Raw genomic sequence first — 27,942 nt, 5'->3', positions numbered from 1 at the left:
AGTGAACTTACTTCCTCGTATAAAAATAGTATCATTCCAACACCACATTAGTTTTTCTACTGAAGTGTTGCTCCAACTTCACCACAGCTATTTCATATTTCTTTGATGATGTGACTGCAGAGTCCCCAGAACCTTGCTCTGTAGCGACATCTGGAAGGGTGTGGAACATGCATAGACCCTCACTCCCAAGACAATTCAAGAGGGGCGCCTCTCTCAGATCATCACTGAATTTTGCCCCTCCAATTGCTCGTAAGTACACTTGAAAAGATTCTGGCCATTGTTCCCAAGGTATTGGGGGCTCTTGGAGTGGCAAGAAAATGACAGGGGGTGAAACGTTCTGCATGTTGTGCACACTGTCGTTTCTCAATGTCGTTGCCTTTTTGCCCCTTTTTCCCCATCCTTCCCTCCCTCCTTTTTTTTTGTTTATTTTTTGTGGCTCTGTGGGTTGATCAAAAATAAGTTATTTGTAATGTAGTCTTTCTCCTATAATGTTACTCCATAACAGTGTTTACACCTTGTCTTGTGAGGAAGGCTTTAATTTCCTTTGTACACAACCTTGCCGTCAGCAGCTCCACCTTTACTCCATTGGTGTGACTGGATTCCTTTACTGTATTTATTGCATTGTTGTGCCACAAACTCTATTTTTCCTTATCACAATGCCTGTCTGAGGGCTTCTGATTGTATTGCGACCTCAGAATGGATCGTTCATTAAGCTGGACGCTTCTCATTATGTTCGTAAGGTCCATTTCTATTACACAATATACAGTTCGTACAAGTCTGGTATTGTTGCGCTTGTGCTGGGAGTAGTTCATCGGTTACACCCGGGGCCTTCTTTATAATCTTTACTGAATCCCACCAGCTGGGGCGCAGGGTGCAGTGACTCATACCGCTCAACTTTGCTGCTGCTTTTCTTCTGCAGGCGGAGTTGTGGGAATCAGATAGGTAGAACCGCACAGCCGGCACGCTGTGAGCTTGCAGATGGCCATGAGGTTGTTGCGGTCCCTCACTCACCTCCTTGTCGCCAAATTATGTTGTACGAGTTGAGTTTTGGAGTAGGTTTGTCCTGGACTGCAACAGCAGTGCAGCAACAGCTCTTTCCCCTTGTCGCGACACCCTCAATCTTCCTCCCTCGAATCGCCTGGGCGTCGTGTTCCAGAGACTCTATGGTGTAGAGCTCTGGAACCACGGACGCAACAATGACAAAGCATTCTACATTGTTCTACACAGTGTGATGAATCTGATTATGTCATTACTCCTTTCCCGGAGGTAGCCTCTTCTCATGTTGCCAGGGAATGGGAGTCGCTACCTGATCCTGACCCTTTGGGGCGGCTACGCGAGGGAGGTTCACATGAGGGAGGCGACCCTAAGGGGGGAGTGAGTCATTGTCAGATAATACGTGGCATCACGCGTTCCCTTTTAAGGGTATCCCCTCCATTCCTTGAGCCTTGATGGCATACTGTGACAATCCCCTTCAACAACCCGCAAAGCCTGCTGACAGTATCCTTCAGTGTTCTGTACCCAACCTAATGACACAAGGAACCAGAATGAAGATATGCTTTCCTGTCAGGGATGGCTGGCTGGCTGAGTAGTAAATAGGAAGAGTATGTACATAGAATTAACATTGTGGTTGCCCAAGTCAAGATGGAGAGAAAGAAACTTAATTTGATTGGTTTGAGGAACAATGCTATGTTTGGTTTGTCTGATTGGTGGAAAGGATAATGGTAGGATTCTTGGCAGGTGAGCAAGATTCTAAACTGCCTTTCATCCAGAGTAATTCAGTGGCTTGTTGTATTTTAGTTAAGCTCCTTAAGTAAGGCCTTTCAGAGTTCAGATGATATACTAAAGAAGTAAGAAAATTGTTTGCTGAGCCAGAGAGATCAAGAAGGCATCAGGTCGGATTGTTCCTTTTAAAAGCTTAAAGATTTTCACAGTGAACTTCCATTGTTTATCAGAAACTTTAAGAGTTTAGAAGTTTAAAGCTTACTGAGAGAAAGAACGTTTACAGTTTATTTACAATAAGGAGAAAACAATTGAAAAGACTGTGCGCGCAAGTTTGAAAGTTGTAAACTGTGCGAAAAGTGTTTCAAGACTGTTTAACGTGCGCACAAGTCTTCATGACTTCAGCAACATTGTTGGGAGCCCGTGCGTATAAGAGCGCGTGTTGGATTGCGATAGAGCGCGAGTCCATATTAACTGAGCGCGAGTAGATTTTAGCGCGTGTATATTTTTCACGTGCGCAACGTTACGTAAGAGAACACGTGTAGGAGTGCGATAGAGCGCGAGTCCATATTAACTGAGCGCGAGTAGTTTTAGCGCGTGTTTCGGTTGGCGATTGCGCACGTAGTTTTTTCAGAGCGTGCGCGTGTTTCCTGTACACGTGGAATTGTTTAAGTGCGCGGGTTTCACGTGCGCATGAATTTGTTAAAGTGCGCATGTTTCACGTACATGTGAATTGTTAAAAAAGCGTGTTCCACGTGCGCGCATATTTGTTAAAGTGCGCGTGTAATTTTTAGCGCGAGGACAATTTTTCACGTTTTGTGATTTCGCGTGTTAATCGCATGAATGCAGTGAGAATTGAATACTTCGAGAAAAACTGTATTTCTTAAGAGTATTTGGAAAATATACATTTTATGGAGTTAAGTGAACTTAAAGTCAAACAAGAATATCTAAAGTTGTAAGATGTTTGCAAGAGTCATTTTCTTCAGAATATTAAAGAGACTGGAATGGCTAGTGACAATATACACCGAAACATTACAAATGTTTTCAAGATATTCTCTACAGACAATTAACCTCTAAGTTCTAAACAGAGGTATAAGAGGTAAAGAAGTTAGAGTTGTTTTAAAAAGAATAATTTAGAGAAAAAGGTTTACACTGATGTATAAGTAACCAAGTGTGTTTGTTACTACAGATACCAGAGCCTACCAGAAGGTTGCAGGGCTGCAGTGTCTCCGTTGTTATTTTATCCAAATTCCCCTTTCCCTTTCCTGGGGTTTTCAGCTCAGCTTTCACTTTAGGGTTGAGAGGTGAACTCTTGGTGAGGGTCTGTGGGGCCAGCATCAGCTCCTGTGGAATTCAGTCAAGCTGGACCCTGACAGGATGAAAGGCCCACAATAAGTTTTCCACCTGAGCTGATATGGACCCCACAGAAGCATTAGCAAGTTCCTTAAGGGACATGTTTTCGGAGCTAAAGGAGGAGATGAGGGCAGTGCGAAGAGAGAACCAGGAATTACAAGTCAAGTTTGAAGAATTAAATTGTAAAGATACCCGTAGGGGGAGGACATTTCTTTGGAGTCAAGAGTTTCTGAGAGTGAAAGTAGAGAATTACAAGTGTTAGTTAGAGAGGATTTGGGCGAAGGAACGAGTTCTCAGGAGGGAAGTAGGGGGAACTTGAATAGACCTTTAGGTCCAGTCCCTTTAGCACCTCCAGAAAGTTTTGGGGGAGATGCCAAGAAATGTCAAATTTTCCTCTCCCAGTGTGATCTTCATTTCCTTTGTAGACCTGAAGCCTTTAATACAGATGCTACTAAAATAGCTTTTATTCTGTCTTACCTTACTGGTGAGGCGGTAACTTGGTCAGTGTTATTAGTTGGTCAAGAGAATCCCATTCTAAAGAATCTGTTAGCCTTTAAGTCCGAATTTAAAAAAATGTTTGACAGACGACAGTTATCTCAAGAAGTGGATGGAGAACTATTAGAGTTAAAACAGGGAAATAAACATTTAGTGTCTCACATCACACAGTTTAGATCCTTAGTATTAGAGAGCAATTGGCCAGAGGAGAAACAATCATCTTTGTTTTATAGAGGCTTGAGAGAAGAGTTAAAAGATGCCTTATCCACCATTGTGAATAGACCCACTTCATGTAAAGATTTAATTGACCTTGTCATACAAATTGATTATAGATTAGGGGAACGCAAGGCTGAGCATAAAAGGGGAAGTGTAGAGCAACCCAGAGTTTTCCATAGAGTCGAGAAAGGAAGATTAGAAGTAGTAAATAAAGAACTGAGAACTGGGAATGTAGAGAGAGTAAATAAAGTGAGAGGTCCTTTAACCAAGGATGAGAAGGATAGGCGTAGGCAGAATAATTTGTGTTTATATTGTGGCAGATCAGGACATTTTGTTGGAAACTGCCCTTGGTGTCCGAAAACCTCTTCATCTATTCACAGTTCCAGAAATCAACAAGTGGCTAATACTATTCAAGCTGCCGTACCACATATTATATTGAATGTATCATTGTATATAAAAGAGGAATTAAGGGGAAGTGGTCCAGTAGTAATAGACTCTGGAGCCACAGGTAACTTCATGGATTGGAATATGGTAAAATATAAGAATGTGCCTTACATTGTAAAAAATATTCCAGAGCGGTGGATGGTTCTCAACTTACATCAGGTTTAATTACACATGAAACAATTCCAGTGGGGATGGAAATTGGAGGGCACTGGGAGGAAATTGTGTTTGAATTAATAGATACTCCACAGTTGAAGACTATATTAGGGATGCCTTGGTTAACGTATCATAACCCTCAGATTGATTGGGGAAGGAGAGTTGTTAAATTCGATTCACCTTTTTATGTTTTAAATTGTTTTAAGGAAAAGGTTCAGGAAGATGAGTCTGATGGTTGTTCAGAGGTTGTGGAAGGTTTGGTAAAATTGGGTGCCATAGTACATTCTATTGGGGCTGTAATAGGAGAATTACCAGAGTGTTATCAAGATTTTAATGATGTGTTTAGTGAAAAGGAAGCTAATGAATTACCGCCTCATTGAGAATACGATTGTAAAATTGATTTAGAACCAGGAGCTCACATTCCTTGCAGTTGCATCTATGCCCTGACTGAGAAAGAGAATTAGCATTTGAAAGATTACATCCAAAAAAATTTGGCTAAGGAGTTCATCAGACACTCTCAGTCGCCAGCAGCTTCTCCACTATTTTTTGTTCCAAAAAAAGAAGGTACGCTACGGACGTGTATTGATTATATGGCATTGAATAAAATGACAGTTAAAAACAGAGATCCTCTGCCTTTAATTTCAGTGATGTTGGACCAGATTCAAGGAGCTTCAGTGTTTATCAAACTAGATCTTCTTGGTGCATACCATTTGGTGCGGATACGTCAAGGTGATGAATGGAAAACAGCATTTAGAACAAAATTTCGTCTTTTCGAATATCAAGTAATGCCATTCGGATTGTGCAATGCCTCGGCGGCTTTTCAATTGTTTATAAATGAAGTGTTGAGAGATTTCATTGAAATTTTTGTAGTAGCTTACATTGATGACCTTCTCATTTATTCCAAGGATCTACTGCAACATGAAGAACATGTTAAGAAAGTTTTACAGAGATTAAGGGAGAATAAATTATTTGCTAAGTTAGAAAAAAGCCAATTCCATACCAAAGAAGTGGAATCTTTGGGTTTTATTATTTCTCCCAAAGGTTTGGAAATGGACATGAAGAACATTAAAGCAGTAGAACAGTGGCCAATTCCAACTTGTGTTAAAGATATTCAAAGCTTCCTGGGTTTTGCAAATTTTTACAGGAGATTCATAAAGGACTTCTCTCAAACTGTTTCTCCCATCACCAAATTATTGAAAAAAGGAATGACATTTGAGTGGAAGGATGAAGCGGATCAGGCTTTTAAAAAATTGAACAACTGTTTTACATCAGGACCAATTTTATTACATCCAGATCCTTCCCAACCATTTTTTGTTGAAGCAGATGCTTCCAATACAGCAATTGGAGCAGTACTTTCTCAAAGGCATCCTGAAACTGGACAACTGCATCCTGTGGCCTATCTTTCCAAGAAGCTGCTTCCAGCTGAGATGAACTACACGATTACTGATAGAGAACACCTGGCTATCAAGAAAGCATTTCAAGAATGGAGGCATTATCTGTTAGGAGCAAGATTCACAGTAACAGTCTTAACCGACCATAGGAATCTTCTATTTTTGCACTCTGCTTGAACATTATCACCAAGATACCTCAGATGGTCACTTTTCTTTTCAGAATATGATTTTGTAATAACCTTCAAGCCAGGACGGTTAAACGGTAAAGCGGACACTTTATCTCGACAAAGTTCGTCAGATGAGGTAAAACATCAGTTATTACCTGAGCCAGTGATTGCAGAAGATACATTTATTCTAAGTACTACAAAAGAAGAGAACATGCTTCTTGAGAAAATTCAAAGGGAGTTACCGGAGAAGGCGATTCAATCTTGGCTTGCGGAGGATTCTGGAAGACATTTAATTGATGGATTTCCATGTTTCCATTCTAAAATTTATCTTCCAAGTAAAGAACTGCAAAAGGAAATTATGCAAGAATGTCATGAATCAGAGTTGGTGGGTCATCCTGGATTTGGTAAGACAATTGAATTGGTGGAAAGGAATTTCTGGTGGAAAGACATGAAAAAAGATATAGAAGATTTTGTGAAAACTTGTGAAGTCTGTGCTCGAGTGAAGTCAGGAGGAGAAAAACCATCTGGATTACTTAATCCATTACCCGTACCTCCTACTCCATGGTTTACAATCTCTATGGATTATATTGTAGATCTTCCTAAAGATCAAGGTTGCACTACAGTATTAGTAGTAGTGGATTTACTGTCCAAGGCAGGGCATTTAATTCCTATGAAAGGAGAGGCCTCTGCAAGGAATCTGGCAAAGAGTTTTTTGCAAGAGGTGGTGCGACTCCATGGGTTACCAACACAAATTGTATCAGACCGAGGGTCGCAATTAATTTCTAAGTTTTGGCGAGCTTTCTGTAAAGAGTTATGGATTGAGATAGAGCTTTCTTCAGGTTATCATCCACAAACCAATGGTCAGACAGAATGAGTAAATCAGGAGGTAGAAAAATATATCAGAGCTTTTTGGCAGGAGAAAGGGAGCTGGGTGGATCTATTTTGGTTAGCAGAATTTAGCTATAATAATTCTGTCAAGGATTCTCCTAGTTATTCACCTTTTTACAGTAATTATGGTTTTCATCCGCGATTTTTGAAAGAAGTGCTACCATCTGAGTATTCCAATCCAGAGGTTGAGCATCGATTGACTAGTATTAGGGATGGTTTAGTGAAAGCAAAGAAAACTTTGGAGAAAAGTGAATTTAAGTTCAAGACCTTTGCTGATAGAAAACGTCAAAATGCACCACATTATCAAGTGGGTCAAAAGGTTTGGTTGTCCACAAAAAATCTACGTCTAAAGGGAAGAACTAAATTTAGTCCGAAATGTATTGGTCCATTTGAAATAGAAAAAATAATAAATCCAGTGGAAACCAGGCTGAAATTACCTCCCAGTATCAAAAGTCATCCTACATTTCACGTCAGTTTAGTGAAACCTTGTGTGTTAGGAACTAGATTGGGAAAACCACCACCAGCAGTTTATACAGAGGAAAATGAAGAAGAGTTTGAAGTTAGGAAAATTTTAGATTCTAGGTTTGTTAGAGGTACCTTGCAGTATCTTATTGATTGGAAGGGATACAGGCCTGAAGAAAGATCTTGGGAAAATCAGATTGATGTACATGCCCCTCAATTAATAAGACAGTTTCACAGAAGGTTCCCTGCTAAGCTAGCCCCTGGGACAGGGCTTTGAAGAGGGGGTACTGTCAGGGATGGCTGGCTGTAAATAGGAAGAGTATGTACATAGAATGAACATTGTGGTTGCCCAAGTCAAGATGGAGAGAAAGAAACTTAATTTGATTGGTTTGAGGAACAATGCTATGTTTGGTTTGTCTGATTGGTGGAAAGGATAATGGTAGGATTCTTGGGAGGTGAGCAAGATTCTAAACTGCCTTTCATCCAAAGTAATTCAGTGGCTGGTTGTATTTTAGTTAAGCTCCTTAAGTAAGGCCTTTCAGAGTTCAGAAGATTTACTAAAGAAGTAAGAAAATTGTTTGCTGAGCCAGAGAGATCAAGAAGACATCAGGTGGGATTGTTCCTTTTAAAAGATTAAAGATTTTCACAGTGAACTTCCATTGTTTATCAGAAACTTTAAGAGTGTAGAAGTTTAAAGCTTACTGAGAGAAAGAACGTTTACAGTTGATTTACAATAAGGAGAAAACAATTGAAAAGACTGGGCGCGCAAGTTTTAAAGTTGTAAACTGTGCGAAAAGTGTTTCAAGACTGTTTAACTTGCGCGCAAGTCTTCATGACTTCAGCAACGTGGTTGGGAGCGCGTGCGTATGAGAGCGCGTGTTTGATTGCGATAGAGCGAGAGTCCATATCAACTGAGCGCGGGTGGTTTTTGGCGCGTGTATATTTTTCACGTAAGTGACATTACGTAAGAGAGCACGTGTTGGATTGCGATAGAACGCGAGTCCATATTAACTGAGCGCGAGTAGTTTTTAGCGCGTGTATATTTTTCACGTGCGCGATGTTACGTAAGAGACCGCGTGTAGTATTGCGATAGACCGCAAGTCCATATTAACTGAGCGCAAGTAGTTTTAGCGCGTTTTTCGGTTGGCGATTGCACGTGTAGTGTTTTCAGAGCGTGCATGTGTTTCCTGTACGCGTGGAATTGTTTAAGTGCGCGTGTTTCACGTGCGCGTGAATTGTTAAAAATGCGTGTTTCACATGCGCGCGTATTTGTTAAAGTGCGCGTGTAATTTTTAGCGCGACGACAATTTTTTCACGTTTTGTGATTTTGCGTGTTAATCACATGAATGCAGTGAGAATTCAATACTTCAAGAAAAACTGTATTTCTTAAGAGTATTTGGAAATGTACATTTTATGGAGTTAAGTGAACTTAAAGGCAAAGAAGAATATCTAAAGTTGTACAGTGTTTGCAAGAGTCATCTTCTTCAGAATATTAAAGAGACTGGAATGGCTAGTGACAATATACACCGAAACATTACAAATGTTTTCACGATATTCTCTACAGACAATTAACCTCTAAGCTCTAAACAGAGGTATAAGAGATAAAGAAGTTAGAGTTGTTTTAAAAAGAATAATTTAGAGAAAAAGGTTTACTCTGATGTATACCAGAGCCTACCAGAAGGTTGCAGTGTCTCCGTTGTTATTTTATCCAAATTCCTCTTTCCCTTTCCTGGGGTTTTCAGCTCAGCTTTCACTTTAGGGTAGAGAGGTGAACTCTTGGTGAGGGTCTGTAGGGCCAGCATCAGCTCCTGTGGAATTCAGTCAAGCCGGACCCTGACATTTCCAACCTTGACTCTAACATTCCCTCTGTCCTCATCCTACTCGATCTCTCCTCTGCCTTCGACGCGGTCAACCATACCATCCTGCTCAACCTTCTCTGTGATGACCTGGGCATCACTGATCGGGCTCTGGCCTGGCTGACCTCTTTCCTCTCTGATAGACCCTCCCAGGTCCAACTTGGGTCCTTCCTTTCATCTATCTTCCTCTCCACCTGTGGTGTTCCCGAGGGGTCCAACCTCTCAATGTGGCTTTTCAACCAATACCTAGCAACTCTCGCCTGCTGTATTGCCATTTTCTGCTCAAACTTCCAGTGATACGCGGATGACACTCAACTCATTATCAGGCTGCCCTCGGCCACCTCCTCCACCTCTCTCATCACTGATTGCCTAACTGCCATTCAAGATTGGTGTGCCGCCAACGATCTTTGTCTTAATGCCAGCAAGACTGAGATCCTCCTCATAGGCACACCATCACCTTCCTTTCCCCTCACTCTCTGGCCAGCCTCCCTTGGCCCTCCTCCTATCCCCACCTGCGAGGCCAAGAACCTTGGTGTCACCTTTGATTCCACACTCTCCTTCTCCGCCCACATCACTGATGTATCAAAAAAGTAAATTTCCTACTGCACCTCTTCAGAGTTAATCTTCCTTTCCACTCCTTCCCCCAAAAGCTCACTGTCTCTCAAGCTCTGGTTCTCTCTAAGTTGGACTATTGCAACAGCCTCTTTCTTAATCTACCTACCTCTACTCTCTGCCCTTTGCAACGTATCCAGAATAGGACAGCAAGACTTGTCCTTGGCCTCAAGCCCTGGGATTGTATCTCTCCAGCTCTGAAATCTCTCAATTGGCTCCCAGTGGATGCAAGGATTGAATTCAAAACTCTCTGCATTGTCCACAAGCGTTTTTGGGGGCCTGGGTACCTTCAGCTATCCCTCCCCAAATACCTCCCATCTCGAGCACTCCGCTCCTCTACCTCTAACTCCCTCAGGGTCAGTCGTTTCTCAAAGAAACCAGCTGGGGGTAGATCTCTGTCTCCGGCTGGGGCCTCCCTCTGGAACAGCCTCCCTGCCACTCTAAAACTTGAGGAGAACCATCTCTGGTTCCGGAAGCACCTCAAGACCTTCCTCTTTGCTTCTGCCTTTGCCGCCCCTCCCCCCTACTGATTCTACTCTCCCTCGGCGCTATGCACCTGGCCACCCTCTTTCCTCCGGGCCCAGGTACCTGCTCCTCTTGCCACCTGCACGCACTGCCTCTGGGCCGCCCCTTGCACTGGGGTCTGTATCTGTACCTGTACAGCCCCCACCCCTTTTTTGTTCTTCCTGCACTTATCAGACCTACCCTTCCTGCTGCCTTAAACCCAGCACTTGCCACTTGCTGGCTGCACTCCCTCTGTTGCTTTTTTTTAAATTAATTTATTTATTATTATTAATGGGGTTTTTTCTCCTTGCTCCGCACTCCCCTTTTGTTCCCCATTCCATGCACTTCTCCCTCCCCCCCTCAACCATGCACTTGCGCGTTCTCAATGTCACTGGGCCTAGTAAAATCAGTGTTTTTGTTTCTCCTCTGTTCCCCTTCCCTTGCCTTGTCGCGCTCTGAAACACTTGTGTATGAGCGCGATAGAAATAAAATATCAATATCAATATCAAGATTGCTTGAGTGTAGCATAGTATAGGAGCTGTACAAGTTAATTTAAAAAAGTATAGGAGCACCGCTCCCGCTCACTTCGACCACTGCGCGCTACTCCACAGATAGCATTTCAATCCATGCACAAAGGCAAAGAAAAGACCTTTTGCTGAATGGTCTTTTGGAAACTAAAAGCTACTTTGAAAACATATGGTTGTACAAGCGCTAGCTTTCACAGCAGTTGGATACGCGTGCAAGGCCTCAGACTCTGATAGGTGCGCAAGGCCTCAATCAGCTGCTCTGAAAACGCGCTCGCAACTCTGCTGTTCAACAGTGTTCAAACTTATTAAATCCTTCAAGCACTGTCCAATACACATTGCCTTACATAAAACGTTTTGTAACCTTTGTGCTGAACTTCCTATTTCTATCTTCAAACATAAACTGCAGTTAATTCATATCTTTTAATCTCTTTCTACTCCGGCACTTATCGTAGGTATGTTTTTCTTCTCTGGAATATACACTGGAAACACAGGATGACTGTAGTCTTCTCGATTCTTCAGGTTCTTGGGAGCTCTCTGTAGTTATGTCCTCTGACTTGAATGAAAGGCAGTTGGGAATTTCTTCCAAGGTTCCAAACTACCTCACAGGACTCTCAGCCAATCAATGCTGTTCCGCTGCCCCACCATCTTGGATAGGGACAGAATTAGATGTCTGGCACCATAGTTAAGGAAAAATTCACTTGACCAATATATAATCATGACTCCTGTACCAACCTAATTTTATGGATACTGACAAATGTAAGGGAACCTAACAGACGGTGTCTAGACCGGGATGCACTCCCGCAGGCTTGTGAGACGCCGAAGCGAGACACGAGGCAAATTAAGAATTTAGCACCAGCATGGGAAGCTGGTCCTAAACGCAGACCACCACTAGCCAAAGAGACGAGCTGCCCAAAGTGGAGGTAGAGAGAAGAAGCAAAGAAGGACCCAGGCAAGTCAGAGAAGCCAAGGAAGACATCCTAAAACTGGTGGGGAGCAGTCCTACAACCAGCAAGCCTACAGTGGAAGGTTGGGGCCCTCGGAGGGAGCTGGCAAAGGCATTGCCTAACTAAAACGGGAGGCCATTTCATATGGTTTACATCATGAACTGATTTACATGGTGCAAGCGTTTGGGGAGATGCAAACACACCTTTGATAAGTAGAACTTGGGGAAGAGCCATACCACCTTGTACTGACTGAAAGAGAGAGAATTGTAACATACAGTCCTGGCAGGAGAGTATACTAGGTGAAGAGCGGATCTGGGATCTGCACCCATAAAGATTTGTGTTGTCCAAAGGTCCTGAAAGGAGAGTATAGAAGGCATTTGAGAGTCTGCAACCCACACTCAAATTGTGTAAAGAAACTGCAAAATGAACCTTACACAGGAGTATACCAGGTGTTGTGTGAGTCTGAGACCCACACAAGAGAATCCTAAGGAACATTCCTGCCCTTAGGATTTTGAGATGCGTTTGTGACATTTTGCAAAGAGAATCTAAAGGAATATTCATGCCTTTAGGATTATGAACTGCTTTGCATGTGGAAAAGACCTGGGGAAGGGAGTCATATACCTTGGGAGCAAATTGTGTCAGTTCCCTAGGTAGATTATATTCGCATTAGATCTGTATTAAAAAACTACCATCATTCTTATGTACTAATCTATCCTTTTTAAAAAATCCCTTACGAGTTTGGTTTGGGCCTTGACATTTGTTTCCAGAGTGTTGGTGTGTTCCTTAGCTAAGATGGAGGAAAGGAACAGGCTTCTGGATTGGAGGATGAAAGGACAAAGGGAAAAGAATGAACATACTAAACTGCCTTTCATTTTAGATTATCTGTGAGCAGGTCATGTACATTTTTGTTCCTGAGTTTTTAGGCGTAGAAATTCAGTTAGGCAAAACTTTTCTTCATCAAGAAGTTCAAGAATTCAAGTCTGTCAACTTATGTGGAGGAGAAGAAGATTTTAGGAGTTTAATGAAAGAAGAAACCACGGAAAAAAATGAAAATAAATCTTTAAGCTAAGTATCTTTCTGTTTAAACAATGTTATTTCTTTGACACGCAGTTCTATTGCTTAGGGGTTTTTTTTGCCTGGGAGTTTGGGTTCTTGAGATAACTGCACATGTACATTTCACTGGGGTGCGCAATGTAACGTTTCCTTGTCACCGAGGCAGACGGCTTCTGTTGCCGCGTGTGATGATCGGGGGAGGAGTTTCCCGGCATCGCAATCAGCTGTTTATCTTCACAAGCCTTTCCAAACTGCGAGCTGCTCTCTGTGTGCACATCGGCGGGTCTGTGAGATGAGCTGCGGTCTTCAAAGCACTTTTTGCCGAAGAGGTGCGATCCAGTCTTCAATGCAGCCGTCATTGATGAGGTGAGCAGTGCACATTCCTTTCCATTTTATGTGCGACGTGTGTTTTTCTATCTGCTCCGGATCTTACACAGCAGCGCAGAGACTGGGGAAGGGGAGGATTACGTTCTGACTTTTTGTGTTGTTATTTAATGAAGCGCAGTGTGCGCGGTGACTGAAGGTACTGCAGGCTATACAATTCAATTCAAAATGAACTTGGAATTAATTGTGAACAGCAATTCTTGAGTACCTTAGCAAGGAAGGTTTGTCATGAAAAAACTATTTATAAACTCATTTGAAGGAAAGTATAAGCTTCTAAATTGGCAACTACACAATGTAATTCTAAAAGTCGTATGGAAAACTAATTTTAAATCCATCACACAAGATACAGAATGAACATTCCCAATTAAGGGCAACTTAGCTCTTTGGTCATTAAAATTCTTGTTTTAGAACTTTTATAAAGAAAATACTTTCTTCATTGAAACATTTTAGCAAAAGAAGTTCTACCAGGAAAGAGTTCAAAGAGTTGCTCTAGTAGTTATGTTAGAACTCCTTCAAGTCAGCAATGAACAATTAAACTTACAGTTCCTCTTTGATGCTAATCTGTTCCAACAAAATGATTGAATCCTATAGGCTTTTTTAGATGAGTGTTCAGGTATTTATCATTTGTTTTAAGTAAATTCTTTAGGATAGGAACTTAAAAGAAAGGTTTATTCACATATTTATACTTTCTCATTCATTCAGATGCCAGGACGAGTTGGGAGATCCAGTGTATGAGTTTGTTATTTTATCCATTTCCTCTTTCCCCATAGGTTGTATCGAGCTCAGCTCCATCTTAGTAAGTTGAAAGCGCTACATCTTCGTGGCTCTGTGGAGTTCAGCAGCTCCTGCGATGTTCCGAAGATTGGTCATGACAAATTGCAACACCAAGAGGAGGGGGTATCCTCTTAGGCTACAAAGATCTTGGTTATTTTTTTGACCTTTTGTTCTGGTGGAGAGAAACTTGGGGAAGGGAGCCATTCCATGGAACTGTGACCACTATCCATTTGAAACCAGTGTTGGATTAATACTTTTTTGTTGAACTTGAACATTTGTGCACTTTTTGAGCCAAAGACATTAACCGTAGCACCTTATAGTTACTTTCAGAATGAGAGGGCTAGGATAGGATTTCAGACACAGGATATTTTTGCTTGGACTTCTTTACACAGGTCAGATCATTAGTTTATGGTTGAGGTAGGTAAATACCTCCTATAGTAGCGACAGTGAAGCATTTCCAAACCCCCTTACTATTTGAAAAAAAGCTTGTTACCACAAACGTGAGTCTTCTGTGTCTGCATCCCATTCCTGGTTCCTCACAAGAGTGACTGAGTAATACTTGATTACAACTAGCTTATTCATGTTGTTGAAATAGAACTTTAGCACGCCAAATCAGCAACACAAGATATGGGAAAACAGGAACAAAAATGATGTCAGTAATAGCTGTTACTGATGAGCAAAATGATGATTTAAAGTAATCTTTTACGTCTTTTCCATGCCCAGAAGATATAACTTGACACTGAGTATTGAGTCAGGTGCCTCGCGATACAGTAAGGGAAGTTGAATGCATCAACTGGTGGTCTCACAAAGATTACTTTCAGAGGAAGTATCAACCAGGCTCTACGTAGAATTTAATATGTGGTGCAAAGAAAAAAGAAAATATTGAAGCATTTCTATGGCTGTAGTTGATTTCAATTAAATAAATGACTATGTGGTCAAGTACTTTCACATTTTTTAAAAAAATGAATAGGGGTTTCCCAATACCTCTGCTAACCACCTCCCTTCCACACCCAATCCCACCTGTCTGTAACCTACTACTCTGTTACATATATCTATCTATTTTACCACATTAAGTAAATTACCACATAGTACATTACCATGTAGTCATTTAGCTCAATGAAATCATTATAAGCATTTTCTATACAACCATTCTTGCATAGTCTGATGTATTCCCATTTTTGGCCAAAGTGACATACCGAAGCGAGAGGTAAAATGCAAAGCCTGTTCACTGTCAAGATATTGCTCAATATGAGATATATTTTTTATTTGTAAATAAGAAAAGGAAATTATAGAATTGACAGCACTTGTGAGATGATTGACTTTAGCCGAAGGTCAGTAACGAGTCATAGCATTTCCTTGAATAATGAAGGCAAGAGGTATACATATAAAACCACACAGCCTATGTAACAATGTACCAGGAATGTCAATATGATTTGTACATTGACAAACCAAACACTTTGTAACTATAGGAACTATGAAACTATGCTATCAATGCAAATATCTATAGAAAGTATGACACTATGTTATGTAACTGCTCAAATATACAAGGAATGTAACTACATAAACCAGACAGCTGTATGCATCTTGCAAATAAACTATTTACCTTTACTGAAAGGGTAACAATATAAATGTAATAACTATGCAACTTTACTAACTTCAAAACCTTCTTATGCTGCTATGAAAGTGTACAAACTATTTAACCATATACATTAACTGTACTATGCAACAATTGAAGACTATTTATAGTCTAAGGGCCTGATTCACAGAGCATTTTCCTATGCGACTGAGCCATTGTAAAACACTTCTGTGACTCAGGCCCCAACTGCACTATGTACTTATGCAAGTCTATGCACTATGTAACTATGTACCTTGCTCGGAAACATTGGTAGAGTACACATCAGTACTAGCCGGGATTTTGAACATGTGATGTCTTTTGTCTTCATGACTTCTTTGCTCACTGATGGTGGAGAACGATTCGCTTGCAGACTCTGTAAGGGGCGTAGTATTGGTCACGTCACTGTGAGGAGAGCTTTTATGACTAGTAGAGGGGGATATGGTGCCTGCAGTAACGCTGTCTGCAAGACAGTTGGCAAGGTTTGCAACATCACTGGTAACGCCTGTAGAATCGGCACGCCCACCATCCCCAGGTGTAGCACCTCTGATGGGTGACCTTGTGGTGGCATCCGTAGCACAATCTGCGAAGGATAGGTGATTGGATGCTGAGTTTAGTTATCACGTCTTATAAGAAACAAACTGATAGTTTTACTACACTCTACATCATAGCAACATGGATTTTAGTTTAGAGTAGAAGTAATTCAACACAACGTTGAGGGGCATTAGATGCAAACCTGTGATTTAAAATACATTGTCTGCATGAGAAGCCCATTGGTCCAACAAAACATAGTGGGGCTACTTGTCCTCTAGTGAACAGAGACCCAAGTTTACAACAGGTAACTAACACTCCATCATTTTAGTCCGTCGTTGTCAAGAGATGTTCATGACTTTGATGAACAAATGTCTGTTTGAGTATCTAAAACTGTTTGCCGACTAAACTAAGATCGCAATTGTACACACTGGACTAACCACAGCACAACACTGTGTGCTACAGTACTGCTGCCAGGCCCGTATGCTGCAATGTGCAGAAGGCACACATCTTGCTAGGTCAGTGGCGTTCAAACTAGGGGACTGGCCCCATAAGGGGGCCCACAGGATGTCCTGGGGTGCAAGGTGCTTTAAAAAGGCATTATGTTGAATGTTTTTAACAGAAAATGTAAAAGATTAGAGCGTGTGGGGTCGGTGGCTCGGAAACAATGTTTTACTCAAGGTGGTCTCACTATAAACAAGTTTGAATAGCACTGGGCTGGGTGGAGAGTGTGAGCATGCTGGTCACATGAAAGTAGAAAGGGTGAGGCTTTGTCATGTGTGTCTCATTGCGCTCAGCAACAAGCACAGGCATGGCGACACGAAGGGCAGCACATGGGAAGTAGGTGGAATTGCACGTAGTGCATCTAGTGCTGGACTAACAAAGAAAGTAAGCATGTACTCGTGCACACAAGAACTGGCCGTGTGCAGAATGCATGCAATTCACAATTTAAGCAAATCGATGGACGCGGGTGTGACACATGCACAATTGCAGCTGAGCCTCAGAGTGCAACTGAGTGGCTTATACAGGGTGCTGGAACCCCATAGGCCGGAAATGGAGATGGACCACGTGTAGCATCGTATTAGCATTGTGCAAAATGCGATTAGTCACAGAAAGAGGACAGGTAAAACAAATGACGGTGCAGTGTCATGGCCGTGGGGTTTGGAGATTCTATGTTGCTGCTGTTTGGCCTTGCTACTTCTTTCACCTGTTTGATCCAGCCAGAAAGGGGGGTGTAAAAGGGTGGCACATTTACTTTTACACCAGCCTTTGGCATGGAACCTGGCAAGATGAAAACGCTCTGTCATTTGCGCGTGGTAGGCAGCGTCACAATAGATTACGATGGAATCCGCCTGCTTCTTGCTCGTGTAAATACGCAGAATGTCATGCTGGCGTAAATGCTGGAGGATTTGTATGGCAGGCGAGGCGGAATCGAACCTTGCAATCTGTAACTCCTCTCAGCCATACAAGTGAATGAAAATAATTTCTACTTAAAAGCTTTGCTCATGGCTTTTATACATTACATTTGCATTACGCCTCAACACACGTGCACTCCTAAGTTTTTTGTATGATTCTATATCTGTGTTGGCTATGTTCTGTAACTTTATAATTACGCAACTATTTCATATAATTACACTAACGACGCACATAAACTAACTATGAACATACACTATGCCATTAAACTATGTAACAATGTAACGCTGCTAGGGTTGTAGCCATGTTTTGCAATTGACATTATAGTATGTTTCATGTAACCTATGTAACATTTTACCAGCACCATAACCAACAATGTAACTGTGCTGACTGTGCCAGTATCCTATTTATAGTTTGCAAATGTACATACTAAGCAACTATGCAACTATACCAACTGTGTACCCATGCTGAACAGCATGCCGATGCTAGGCAATCTTATACAAAAATAACTATGTACCTTGTTCAGCCACTTGGGTAGAAGGCACATCTGGACTGGCTGGCTTGAGGAAACAATTAGGCGGTGTACCTTGTGGACTTCTATGTCCATCGGTGGCAGTACACGACTCATTAACACACACATCCACGGGCGTGGCATAGATGGCGTCACTGTCAGCAGAGGCCGTACTGTCGGCAGAGGGGGCACCGGTGCCAGCTATAGTGTCGCTATCTGCAAATGAGCTGCCAGCTGCAATGCCACTATCTGCAAATGGGCTGCCCGCTGTAATGCCACTGTCTGCAAATGAGCTGCCCGCTGTAATGCCACTGTCTGCAAATGAGCTGCCCGCTGTAATGCCACTGGCTGCAAATGAGCTGCCCGCTGTAATGTCACTGTCTGCAAATGAGCTGGCAATAGTGGCAGCGTCAGTGCTCGTGGATGTGGCATCAGTGTTGCCACTGTCAGCAGGCATGATGCCAATGACGGGCGAGGCAGTTCTGCTGATGGCACTATCTGCAAAGGATAGGATTTGATAGCAAACTTGATTAGTCATTTCTTCTAAAGTGCAGTACACCGTGTAAATAATGAACATAGAAACAATTATTCAACACAATTGCTATCCTGCAGGGATAGGGCATAAAAGGTGGGCATTACAAAATAACCAATTCATCCATCGACTTCTTAGCATGGGCATTATGCCATCAAATCATGCGTTTTACTGCCATCAGTATTAAGACATATTAAACCATTGGTGTGTGTCACCTTTTTCATGTTGGCTGTCTGCACGCTGGGCCCCCGGCCATGCCCCTGTTAACCAGCTACAAGACATTGAGTAGACAGCAGTGAGTAGAATAGGAATAAGGATGTGAAAAGACAAGTGAGTACCCAAATTCCGGCAAGATACATTGGGCCTCATTACAAGTTTGCCGGTCCGGGAACAACGGTGCCGGTAAGCTGGCCTGGTGGGCGGAACAGTAACCGCTCGCATACCTTGACGGATGCACCGGCACTATTCGTGAATTACCAGGATCGCCAGGATCGTAGGTCCCCATTGCCGGGCGCCGGAAAAAAAATTACTCTGGCGGCAGCCGTGCCGGTATTTACGGGCACGGCTACCGCCGGACTCATAATGAGGCTCATTGTCTACTCAAGTCCACTCTATAGTACAACCTCTGGCTCTAGAACCCACTGTCAGTGGGTAGAGCTTTCTTTCCAGCCCTATAAGTGACCGATTCACAAAAGACTCATCATGCGTTAAACTGTAAACCTTGAATCTAACCTTGAATCTTGGCCCTGTGAAAGGTTATCTGACCTGTTTCTTTATCATTGTACCGCGCATTGACTGCATTCACTGAGCACTTTAAAAATCAACAATAAAAACATGCATGCCATTATCCTAAAAGTCGCTGATCTCTGTGATCCATAGAACATCAGCATTAACCCCTTAAGTGCCAAGGACGAGTATGCTTGTCCTTTTTGCATAGACATGCATAATAGCCTGGGACTTTTTCATCACATAATGAAGCCCACCACAACAACACAGATGTTCTGACACCAATGTATTTAAGCTGAATTCTTGGGTTTATATCCCCATCCCATGCTGGCTGTTCCTCGAATATATGCCATAACTCTATATTTCATACCATCACTATCGCGTGCAATGCCTCCCTGTGGTATTTTTAAGCAGCATTGCCCTGCAAACTGTTTCCTTAAAGAAAATTCAAATATAATTAGATTCAGAACCTCTGATTTACCTTGAATGAAACCTGGCGGGGGGAGGGGGTTAATTCATAATAAGCCAGAGTATAGTGACTCATGTTGGGAATCGAAGGGCATCTCTAAGGGTAAGTTAAAGGTAAGTCATACTAGATAGTAGCTCCTTTTGTGAATTGGCTAGAACTCCCTGGCAGTAAGTCAGGAGTAAGTGAGGGTTATACAATGTAGCTTCTTCGACAGAAGGCTTAGACAATATTTGGATCCTGACTTTGATTATCCTTTCCAAATCTTATCTAATTTCTGTTTCCACTGCTCTCTGTATACTTCATTCTCCTCTCGCTACCCTGTTTCCACATTTACTCCCAAACCCTCCCCTCCACTGCCTTGGATTACACCTCTCATTCACACCCTGAAAACAAATGCAGAAAACGCTTTGCACTTTGCAAAGGTTAAGACACGCCTCAGATCTCCAACTCTACCTCACTGCTCTTCAAAACTGCTCCTCGGCTCTTGACTCTACCAAATGGGACTTCTATTTCATTCCATTTCATCTCCATCCTCACAAGCTAGGCGCCTCAAAAAATCTCTCAACTCGATTCTCTCGCATCCTAAACCCTCCTCCATTCTGTCTGCAAATTATCTTACTATCGACTTTGCTTCTAAAACTTCTAGCATGCACCATACCCTTGCTAATTACCTTCTATACCATCCTCCTGCTCACATTTCCACTCCTACCCTCCTGTGAAGGGTGTTGAACCCCACTGTTAACCTGGCAGCGCTCTGCCACCAGGGTATTTAATAACTGCTGGGCACAGGTCACCCCAAAGGAAAGGGGGTAGTGGATCAAATATAAAATAACAAAGGATCGTCGTGTCTTCAAAATGGAGACCTGTCAAGGAATAAATAATGTTCATGGGTTCTCTTCATACTTTAAATTCCCCCTGCCCCTGTTCTCCCAATCCCTAGTCTCCTCACATACCTGTGACTCTGCATCTTGTGCCTTGAGATAACCTCTTGTAAAGTTCTTGTGCGGAAGACTTATGAATCTCTTCAACTTGAACCCAAGATCCTTTGTTAGTATTTTTAGCTCTAACTAACTTTTTAATATTTAATTATAGACATTTCTTGCCAATTTTCCAGAATTAAAAGCAGCAAACCTCTTATTACTTTATTGCTGGTACACAATGTGCATAAATGCCTCTTAAGCACTGTGCTTCTTTGCACTTAACTTTTCTCTTACCACTAGTTCTTTTTGGTTCCCAATTTGGACAATATCTATAAAAGAAATGTATTTAACACTGGAATTCAGCTTCCTTCTTGCTGAAACTACTCTTTATCTCGCATGCACCTTCTCCGTGCTTCCACGTTGTTTTAATCTACCTGCTCGGCCGCTTGGATTCCTACGAGAACATGGTGCACCTTCTCAATATTCGCTGTGGCGCGATGACCCACGCACATTGCCTGCAAACTGATGTGCACATGTTGCCTGACTTCCTCCGTCCACCATAAGTGAGTGGGGCAACATTCCTATTTGCGATCGCACTTAATGATGCAAAGAATTCTGCTCGGTGTCTAACCAACAATCGCGCACTAATGGTTGTTCCTCCGCACATGAAACCTGCACCTCCCTGCAAACAGTTGAAGGAAACGTTGGTAAGACCTATTGTGTGTTAATACTTTCTCCCTCGCAGACTTCTTTACGTTTGCTTAGAAAATAAATAACCTATTTCCTATAATATTATTTCAAATATTCAAAACGTGAGTTTTAGTCTTCCTAGCCATCAATTATTTTCCCAATGAAAGATTAAATCTTGTCTATTTAACCTCTTACAAATACGAGTAATTTAAACGCTCCCACCAGTATTCTTGAACTGCTCCTGATGCTTGAGTCTATTCTATTCATATCTTCTTTCTAGAATCTTTCATCTGAAGGCCTCATAATCAGGAGCCCTGGATAGACTGGTCTTGCGACTTCAACATCTGTAATAAAATGCAGGTTACAATAATTCCTCCATCTTGATTTGGGAAGATCGCTGATGTCTGTTTGTTGTTTGTTAGTGTTAAGGAAAACAGTGACCACAACAGCCCAATTTCCCGAAACCTCTCCAAAACTGACTCTGCTTGACATGGAAGCATCTCCCAAGCCTGTGCACCTCTTCCACTCACCTCTGGATCCTCACAGCTACTTTTCCCTTATCCTATTAGTCAGCTTCTATCATCCCTATCCTAAAGAAATCTAGTCTATATCCTAACTGTCATGGCAACTTCCGTCCTGTATCCCTTCTACCACACTATTCCAAAATCCTAGAGTGAGTAGTATTCAAATGATTCACTGAGTTTCTTGATACTCACAACCATTTTACATAGACAGCCCTCCTCAATGTGAGCAACTTCATCTCTTCCTCACTTCATGCAAACCGTTCATCTATTCTTATTCTTCTCGACCTCTATGCTGCCTTCGATACTGTAGGCCATTCTGACCGTCTCTCTGCATTATCTCTCCTTGGCCTCTGAAATAAAGCCTTCGCTTGGTTTGCTTCATGCCTTGCCCCTAGACACTTGCAGGTGTCCTGTAACAGCCTTACGTTCCCACTCAGCCCTTTACCTTTGGTGTTGTCCACTTCTCTTCACTCTCAATACTTCAGCTCTTTGGATCTTCTTCTCCTTTCCTTCCTTATCTGACGAGCTGATGTCAGAAATGTAAAACTGTCCCTCCTTGATGTTGTCTCACTCATGCTCAACTCCACCAAGACTGAAGTTCTATACTTCCCAGCCAAGCTGACTATCTTTTCCTTCCCCCTTCTTCTATTCTGTCCTGACTACCTAACTTACTCTGCTTTCATCGATAAAATTGGTGTCATCTTCAAGCCATCTCACAACTTCTCACTCTTCATCTCCAAATCTTCCACTACAGTCGGACTCATCCTCCTTAATATCAGAAAAATCTGTCATCTTCCTTTTAATACTGCAAAACAGCTAATCTCCTCCTTAGTCCTTTCTAGGTCTGTCTACTGTGCCAGTCGCCTCTATGGCCGTCCCAACTATGCTTTTTCAACTGTGAACAAAGTCCTCACGTGGTCCTCACACTTTCCCGCTTTACCTTTGCCTTCTCTACCCATCGCCAGATTGGTTGGCTGTCTATGAAACAAAGGGCTAAGTATAAACCTCTTCTCATCATCTTTAAAACTATCCATGGACACGCCCCACCCTACCTATCTGCTCATCACACTCCCTACTCGCTTCTTCGCTAATTAAGATCATCCTATATATAGTATAGAGTACAGGTAACTTTTAGGCAGCAATCTCTTATAGTTTGGGCTCCTTTTCTTAAGCTCATCTTTGTTTTATTTACTGAGAGCCTGTTTCGTGACGTTCACCGGTATATGTTAATAAAGATGTTGGCTTCCCTGTGATTTGGACCACAAGTGTAACTTACTTTGCCACTTAGAGGCCGAGGTCCTCTATTGTGCATCTTTGTAGCAACACACATCTTCACAAGAGCAGATCAATTTTGAAGAGAACCTGTACGTTTGCTTCTTAGAGCGGTATGGCCCAGTAGAAAGAGCACAACATTCCCGTAGGAAAATTCACAAAGTGCGCATAATTCAACACAGTCTGAACTTACATAATGTGAAGCCCGCGTTTCGCTGAAGTACCCCTCACTAAAGTATTCATATATTCTCCAAAGCCGGTGAAAAAATCCACAGGAAACTTGAGTCACACTCCAATAGGCAGCAATTATTCACATAAACTCATATCCAGAGCCCAATATAATTTGGTAGTTACTTTATTGTTAAAAACCTCTTGCCAAGGCTGCAGGGCATAGCAGCATAACACGTTTCGCAACGTTCTCGTTGCTTGTTCACATACAACTTCCATGTACCAAAAAACACCATTTAAGGGAGGCGTGTTCATTGGCATACACATGTCCTTTCTTGCTGTCTACTGTATACTAGATATCAGGTCCCAGTTCACATCACCATGTCGGCCATCTTTAAGCGGGTAGAGAATACATGTACTCATACAATCCCTTACCAACACCACAATGGTGGGCATTCGCGGTCGAAATGAGCGGGCAGGATAGACAATAATTAAACATGCGTAGTTCCCCAGATTAACAGCAGAAATACTGAAATTCTGACGGAAGATTCGCAGAATAAAAATGAAGAAATATCCCCATTAAATGATTTAGATTACCACACTTGCGTGCATAGTGATACCCATGCATGCGGTAACTTCTCCTGTTCCGTGACGCAACGCCAATCCGCTGTGTAGTGCAGCGCATAGTGCCCTCCCTTTCAAATTCACGGTCACCTGACCAATGTCATCGACACTCTGACACTTGATGTTGATATACTTATAATGGACAGTGTAAGTATGACAGATAATATACGGCCAGTATTGGCAATGCACATCCTATATCCAGTTGTATGGACGCTTAGGCCATGTTCAAATACATTATTGGACCAAAATACACCTGCAAAAAATCATGATTTCATCAAACCAGTTACAGCATTTAGCAATTTTTCAACACTAACACATTAACCAAAAAAGTGACCAGTGCCTGTGCAAATTCACAGAGACATGACATCCTTGTTACAGTACATACACACAAGTGCAGAATGTCATGCAGAAATATCATACATGCATGCTAGAAATGTATAATTGTTAATGCAACGATGGAACGCAGAAATTCCTACATCGCCTGCCACCGAACCGGTCATTATTGCACATGCCATACTTTAAAATCTAAAATGTCAAGTGCTTTGCAAATTAGAAAGATAATATCATCATGATTCCAACTAATGCAAATCATTATTTCTAAGTGCAACCAATATAAAGTGCTACATGCTGTGCATAGTTGCAAACATCCTTATTGAGTATTGAAATACTTGCTAAACTCGACCAATATTAAGTGCTATGTGCCATACAAAAATATCCAACATCCTAATATATATTGATTATATAGTTCTTGCTAAATATATTAATCCAATAAAACAACAATAGAGCCTCCTCCAAATGTTCAAGTCGTTTACTTGGGTCTGCTAGGGGACAAATAGATGCAACACAATAACAATACAGGTGCCCGACATGTTCGTTCCGCAGCACCAAAACCCAGCTGAGCCCAAACAAGGTATCAAAATATAAACGAATATAGAACAATCCTGCAGAAAACAGAAAACCACTCTCAATATTAATATCAATTGATGTTCTCTGGGGTTCAAATATCCAGCACCCCATATACTTGAAAAGGTTCATAAATACCATCATCTTCATTAAAGGCAAATAATTTCAACTCCGGCCCTCAAAATGGAGCTCATATTATTCATAATTATAATTGATTATTTATAACGCATTTAATACCCAAAGGTTTCTAAGTGCAGACCCGGGTTGCTCCGCGTCGTCTTGTTTCGAAGGCAAGCGCGTTGCCCCTGAGCTATCCTCCCGAGACAATTCATATTGTTTCCAACTACTGCATACGTTCTATATATTGATACATAGCAATGAACCAATTATGTGTCCAGGAAAGTATGTAACTCCTCATCCACATTATGTCCAACTGAATATTGTGTTACGAAATCGTAGCGAATTTCTTGCTGACGTAATAGCCGTTCCTGGTCACCACCTCTAAATCCCACTTCTATTTTATGAAGGCCAGAAAATCCCAAACCATTCACTTTTCCTTCAGGGGCCTCTAAAAGTGTTTGGCCATGGGGTAGGCAGCATAATGCAAAATTTTGTAAAGCCCTTAGATGCTTCAATTTGCATTTGGTGCTGCCAATGTACCACTTGTTGCATGGACAAGTGAGAGCATATATACATATATGTGCGTGAGCTTGTTCCTTGCAAACCTGATGACTACAGCTACCAGAAGTCCTTGCAGCCTTGTTGATTGTCAACACCTGCACTTGCTGTGAGCTGCAAGTTAAGACTGCCTCCCTGATGATGTGAAGAGCACAGAAACCGGTAGGAGGAGAACACCTGTGAGTACAGTGATTGCCAACTCAACCCACATATCTGAAGCTATGCCTTTTAAGGGAAACTACCAAATGTCATCAAGTACTGCATGCCGTCTGTTTGCACTTTCAGTGGCTTGCAATTCATGGGCGATAGCACTAGGAGAGACCAACGAAAGGCCTACATTTCTTTTAGTTTTTACGAACATTTACCAACAAGAAACTGATTTGTTTCCTTTTGTAGTTATGTGTAAACATCAGAAAGATTGGATGTGTAAACATCCGAAAAATTTGACATCGGTGAGCCCATTAACTCTGATCAATTATTTGAAAAACCATCATGAGTTGAATATTCACACCCTTATGTCAAATGTCAGATTTCTAGTTACTTCATTAGCCAGTTGGCAGATTATTGCACAAGAGTTTACAGTTTGAAAACCATTATCAAGAAAACGAATGTGTGTGTGTGTGTAGCCGGGCTCGGACCCCTCCTTAAAGTTTTTCACATGAGTCTCCATCAGTTGGGCTCAGACAACTCTTGGTTTGCAAAGTTTTAAAGTCTTTGGACTTCATGTCCCACAATGCACTTTTCTTATTTTGCTCCCACTTCGTCATCTCCCCTATACAGCATTCTGGGTTTTTGGGAGCTGCTGGAGGTAAAGGGGATAACTTGTTGATGTCAGGGTCTCGCCACCTGCCCCTCAAAGGCCTGGGCATTCCTGTTTTGCCCACGGGAGGAGCTGTGGTGCAAGCACTGCCAAGTAACCCCGTGCTGCCCCTAGTTTGGCTCCCTGAAGTTAGAACTCCCTGTCCACACTGCAGTCTCCCCTGCACTCACAGGCCCAGCAGTTAGGCAGTCTTTCTTCCTCCAAGCCTTCCAGGGTCTCTCCAGCTCGACTTCTCCCCTTTCAGGCTCTGTGCACTATCCATCATCCCCAGCTAACTCAAAGTGTGCCTCCTGTGTGTTCCACCTTTTATACGTCCTGGGAGAGTTAACAGGTTGCTGTGTTTGTTCTCCTACGCCTCCCTTTGATGTGGGTACCTGTTGGAATAGGGGAGGGGGCAATGGGACAAGACTTACAACAACCTATAAAGGTGGAAGAAATGTTGGGTAGGGGGGTGTTGTGAAGAGGGAGATCCCGCGTCTTGCCATTGGATGTCTTACCCCCACTCCCAGAAGCCCCTCACCCAGGTGATCCTCCCGCCCTTGTCCACCCCCAGGGTCTGGATCCTAAGGCAATGGCTGTGCCCTGGCCACCTGAGAAATATATCCCCCAGAGTCTAGAAAGTGGGACACCCTTTGGTTTCTCACATATGCCATACGCCTTTGCAAAGGTTTCTACACAAAGCACTATAAAGCCAGCACTAATGCTGGGACTGTCCATCCTGATAATGAAAGCATGGCAGATAGAACCAGCTGCAAGCAACCGACCCTGAGAATGGGATGTTAAAACCACAAGGGACTCCCCTGCCCCACACCAGGACACCCTCAACAAAAGATCCACAATCAAACACAACTCATCTTCTAAGACCAAGAGGAGAACATCAAGATGACTGAGAGTCCACCACCCACCCCATTTCACCTACCACCAGTGCTAGACCAAGGGACATTGGATTACAATTTACAGCATGCAGGTTATCTCACATGACTGCTTATAGTGGTCAATCACTTGCAGGTTATATAACACGACTGCTTATAGCAGTCAATCACCTGCAGGTTATGTAACACAACTGCTTATAGCGGTCAATCAACTGGAGGGTTATATAACATGACTGCTTATAGCGGTCAATCACCTGCAGGTTATATAAAACGACCGCTATCACCTGAAAAACCCCCATTAACTTTTAAAAAACCATGTTAGAACTATCACCCGTTGATGGAACTATGGCTCCTGTTCTTAAGAAAGCCATGGTTCGGCTGCTAAAAGTAAGAACTTGTTTTGCATTGTTTTGCTTTGCTCGAGCGCTACTGTTGAAGTGGTACAGGTAATGATCAGAGGCCTCTATTCCAGTGCCCTGCTGGACTACTACAGGTAATGCCCTGGTGCTGGAAGAGAGCAAATTTTTGAATCCATTTGGATCAGGGGTCTCAAGGTCCGGTCCTCCAGTACATCAATCACACAATTCTTTAAGGTTAGACAACGACCTATCACCAGATGTCCTAAATATGTGATCTCACTTCCTATTGACATAATGAGACGTAAAAGAAATCTGCCACTGGACTTGGCATTTGACTAAGGTCAATTAGGAGTGTGCAGTGAATAAGGGCACGTCT

At 42.3% G+C, this 27,942-nt stretch overlaps 2 protein-coding genes across 2 annotated transcripts in view; both read right to left on the bottom strand.

Annotated features, from left to right (window-relative positions):
• Positions 1–18,547, bottom strand: part of LOC138566088 (papilin-like) — a 41,077-nt gene extending 22,530 nt beyond the window's left edge. Inside the window, exons 1-2 of the mRNA XM_069643104.1 lie at positions 18,016–18,547; positions 15,811–16,137 (exon numbers count right to left, since the gene is read on the bottom strand). Of these exons, the coding sequence (XP_069499205.1) occupies positions 15,811–16,137; positions 18,016–18,547 (859 nt within the window). The remainder of the gene's footprint in view (positions 1–15,810; positions 16,138–18,015) is intronic.
• LOC138567708 (tubulin tyrosine ligase 3-like) overlaps positions 1–27,942 on the bottom strand; it is a 673,617-nt gene that overhangs the window by 263,808 nt on the left and 381,867 nt on the right. The gene's annotated exons all lie outside the window — the stretch shown is intronic.

Source organism: Ambystoma mexicanum, chromosome 2p (genome assembly GCF_040938575.1).
Source record: "Ambystoma mexicanum isolate Mex_15411 chromosome 2p, UKY_AmexF1_1, whole genome shotgun sequence".
NCBI classification, from domain to species: Eukaryota; Metazoa; Chordata; class Amphibia; order Caudata; family Ambystomatidae; genus Ambystoma; species Ambystoma mexicanum.
This window is presented reverse-complemented; position numbering and strand designations above follow the sequence as displayed.